Source organism: Rhinopithecus bieti, unplaced genomic scaffold, assembly GCF_001698545.2.
Source record: "Rhinopithecus bieti isolate Rb0 unplaced genomic scaffold, ASM169854v2 scaffold_44695, whole genome shotgun sequence".
Taxonomy (NCBI): domain Eukaryota; kingdom Metazoa; phylum Chordata; class Mammalia; order Primates; family Cercopithecidae; genus Rhinopithecus; species Rhinopithecus bieti.
Window position 1 is genome coordinate 540,448 of NW_016818171.1, and position 4,240 is coordinate 544,687.

Below are 4,240 nucleotides of genomic sequence, written 5' to 3' on the forward strand. Positions count from 1 at the left end.
CCCGACCAACATGGAGAAACCCCGTCTCTACTAAAAATACAAAATTAGCCAGGCAGCATGCCTGTAATCCCAGCAACTCAGGAGGCTGAGGCAGGAGAATCGCTTGAACCCTGGAGGTGGAGGTTGCAGTGAGTTGAGATTGCGCCACTGTACTCCAGCCTGGGCAACAAGAGTGAAACTCTGTCTCAAAAAAAAAAAAAAAAAAAAAGAAAGAAAGAAAGAGGGAGAGAGGAGGGAGAGAGAGAAAGAAAGAAATGCAGGAAGGAAGGAAGGAAGGAAAGAAGGAAGGAAGGAAGGAAGGAAGGAAGGAAGGAAGGAAGGAAGAAAAAAAAAAAAAGAGGATGGGTCTGGTGGCTCACACCTGTAATCCCAACACTTTGGGAGACCGAAGTGGGTGGATCACTTGAGACCACCATGGCCAACATGGTGAAACCCCATCCGTATTAAAAATACAAAAATTAGCTGGTTGTGGTGGTGTGCACCTGTAATTCTAGCTATTCGGGAGGCTGAGGCAGGAGAATCACTTGAACCCAAGGCAGAGGTTGCAGTGAGCCAAGATGATCATATCACTGCACTCCAGCCTGAGCGACAAGACCAAAATTTAGTCACACACACACACAGAGAGAGAGAGAGAGAGAGAGAAGAAAGAAAGAGAAATTAGTCTTGGTTTTAGCTTCTTACCTCCTACTGCCTAGGCTGGGTTTTCAAGGTTTTCCATATCAGATGCTAGTGGAAGGGGCAGAAGGGGAGAAGAAAGCTAGGGGGAGGGGGGCAGCTAAGGAACCTTTCCATGAAGGAAGAAGGTCCTGGAGCCTAACAGTCCCCAGGGGCAGTGACAAGAAGAGGGGGAGGGAGAGGACTGCTGCTGGCTGCTCCACCCCCTACACACATAATGTGGGGTCTTGCGCATCTGCCTCTCTCCTGCCCCTAATTAGTAGCTGCCTCCCTCCATATTGTCCCAGGCCAGCGCCTCTTTTGTGCTCCCAGATTCCTGGGTGCAAGGTGGCCTCATTAGTGCCTGGAGACCGCCCCATCTCCAGGGAGCAGGCAGACAGACAAGGGGGTGATCGGGGGCACAGTGACCCAACCCTGGCCTCTGAACGCCGCAGCGGCCATTCCTTGGGCCCAGCCTGGAGACGGCCCCCCTGCAGGAGGCTAATCTTAGACTTGCCTTTGTCTGGCCTGGGTGTGGACGCAAGTGCCTGTCAATTCCCTGCCACCTCAGAGCACTATAAACCCCAGACCCCTGGGAGAGGGTCACCATCGACAGCCTCAAGGTTCCTGGCTTTTTGAACCACCACAGACATCTCCTTTCCCAGCTACTCCACCTTGAGCGCCAGACACCATGAACCTTCCTTCCACAAAGGTAAAGGCCCAGGGACGGAGGGGTGATTCACCATCCCAGCAAAGCAAAACTAGCGCTTGCTCAGAGGGTTGGAAGAAAGGCCAAAGGTGTCTCCACTCTTGCTCTTTTCCTGGGTGTGCTCTGAGGCAGGAGCGCCTGCCTTGGCTCACACTGGGTTGGGTGCTGTTTTGCTAAGAGCCTGTGTTTGCTGAGCTCTTACTATGTGTCAGCTGCTCCGTTTGCTCTTTTTATTATCAGCTCTTTTCATCCTCCCAGCAGCCCTGCAGAGTAGGAATTATTTCTAGTATACCCACTTTACAGGTAAGGGTGCTGTGCCCTCTGAAACGACAAGAAACTGGTTCAAAGCCACGGAGTTCAGTTACTCCAGAAAGGGGGCAGGCAGATGAGACAGCATTCTGGAGTCTTGCCAGTTCCTGATTTCCACGTGTTTCCCTGCTGTGGAGAGGAGGTGGTGGGCACTCAGTAGGGCCCGGTTTTTCCCAAGTTTACAACTTCTTCTGCAGACAGACACGCCTGTTTTTAGGTGGAGTGGTAAGTGCCCTAGTGGGGCACAGTGGCCTAAGTCTCCAGAGGAGAGGGGATTCACTCTGCCCAGGGGGTCTCAAAAGGCCTCCCGGAAGAGATGCTCTGCTGGATCTTGAAGGAGGAGCAGGTAAAGTAGCCCGATACCAGGAAGGGCGCAAATCTAGGAGAACTAAGTGACAGCCAGAGAGAAGTGCAAGCCCGGAGGGGGCGCGGAGCCAGTGGGGTAGGTCCTGGGCGTGGGAGCTGGTGGCGGGCGCCGTGGGAAAACTCCTAGCGCCCTGTCTCCGTTTCCCTAGGTCTGCTGGGCCGCCGTGACGCTACTGCTGCTGCTGCTGCTGCTGCCGCCCGCGCTGCTGTCGCCCGGGGCGGCTGCACAGCCCCTGCCCGACTGCTGTCGTCAAAAGACGTGCTCTTGCCGCCTCTACGAGCTGCTGCATGGCGCGGGCAATCACGCGGCCGGCATCCTCACGCTGGGCAAGCGGCGGTCCGGGCCCCCTGGCCTCCAGGGTCGGCTGCAGCGCCTCCTGCAGGCCAGCGGCAACCACGCCGCGGGCATCCTGACCATGGGCCGCCGCGCAGGCGCAGAGCCAGCGCCGCGCCCCTGCCTCGGGCGCCACTGTCCCGCTGCGGCCGCCACATCCGTCGCGCCCGGGGGACAGTCCGGGATCTGAGTCTTTCTTCGGGCCCTGTCCTGGCCCAGGCCTCTGCCCTCTGCCCACCCAGCGTCAGCCCCCAGAAAAACCGCAATAAAGACGAGTCTCCGTTAGTGTGACTGGTCTCTGTTCCTGTGCGGTCGCGTCCTGCCCTTATGGGGCGGCAGAGCATCTTGCGGAGGGCGGGAGGGCCTGGAAGCCCGGCTCTGGGGCACCAGCCTTGGCTTTTACGTGGCTGAATGGAAAACACTCTTGGTTGGGGAGCTCCCAGTGCAAGGCCCTGGGACACAGAGATAACTGCACAGGTGCATGCTTGGATCGGGGCATGCGGGACTCCCACGATGCTCTGCTAGGCATTCTGTAGCGGGGACTTCACCCAGAGACGCGGAAGGGGAAGGAGAGCGAGAAAGGTTGCAACGGTCGGTCGCAGCCCTCACGCCTGTAATACCAGCATTTTGGGATGCCAAAGCAGGAGGATCGCTTGAAGCAAGGAATTCGAGACGAGCCTAGGCAACATAGTGAGTGAGACATCTCTCCAAAAAGTTTTTTTAATTAGCGGGGTATGGTGGGCGAGAGGATCGCTTGAGCCCAGGAGTTTGAGTCTGAGCCATGATTGGGCCACTGCGCTCCAGCCTGGGCAACAGAACGAGACATTGTCAAAAAAAAAAAAAAAAAAAAAAAAAAAAAAAAAAGAAAGAAAAGAAAAAGAAAAGCAGAAAGGAAAGGAAAGGAAAGGAAGGCAAGCTGCATAGAGGAGCAGAATCCAGCTAGGAAGGGGTGGGAGTCAATCCTGCTGAAAAGGCAGGGAATATGAACTTCAACAATGAGTCATCCAGAATGGTTGCATCATGGGGTGTAGGGTGTGGGGAGTGGAGAGGCTCAGGAACGGACACAGTTACAGTCAGTGCAGCCCAGCTCCAAAGGCTCTCACAAATCATCAGGCTTTGCACCTTATCTTGTAGGTAACAGAGGCATAGGACATTCTTAAGCAGGAGCAGGACAAGATTTTACTGCAACTCCAGTCAAAGACACCTGTTACTGGTGTTTGCAAAATCCATATATTGAAGTCCTTACCCATGGCACTTCAGAATGTGGCTGTATTTGGAAATAAGGTCCTTCCAGATGCAATTAGCTAAGATGAGGTCATATTAGAGTGGGGTAGGACCTCTAATCCACTGTGACTGGTGTCCCTATAAAAAAGGGAATTTGAACACAGAAACGCACACAGGGAGAACCTATGTGAACATAAAAGTAGAGATTGGCTCCTACAAGCCAAGAAACACCAAAGATTGCCAGCACCCGCCCCCACTTCCCCCAGAAGATAGAGGAGAGGCATGCAACAGATTCTCCCTCACAGCCTTCAGAAGGAACCAACGCTACCTTCACCTGACCTTGCTTGGACTTTTAGCATCCAGAACTGTGAGACAATAGGTTTCTGTTGTTTGAGCCACCCACTTTGTGATACTTTGTTATGGCATTCCCAGGAAACTAATAAAACATCCAAAAGTAGAGACACAGGCTGAGCTCGGTGGTTCATGCCTGTAATCCCAGCACTTTGGGAGGCTGAGGTGGGCAGATCACTTGAGGTGAGGAGTTCAAGACCAGCCTGGCCAACATGGCAAAACCCCATCTCTACTAAAAATACAAAAATTAGCCGAGCATTGAAATGCATGCCTGTGATCCCAGCTACTAGGGA

At 53.9% G+C, this 4,240-nt stretch overlaps 1 protein-coding gene across 1 annotated transcript; it reads left to right on the forward strand.

The window, feature by feature from the left end:
• Positions 1–1,258: 1,258 nt before the first annotated feature.
• Positions 1,259–2,656, forward strand: HCRT (hypocretin neuropeptide precursor). Its single transcript, XM_017856580.1, has 2 exons — positions 1,259–1,366; positions 2,188–2,656. Exons 1-2 carry the CDS (start codon positions 1,346–1,348, stop codon positions 2,560–2,562), a joined length of 396 nt encoding a protein of 131 aa, XP_017712069.1. The 5' UTR covers positions 1,259–1,345; the 3' UTR covers positions 2,563–2,656.
• Positions 2,657–4,240: the final 1,584 nt, after the last annotated feature.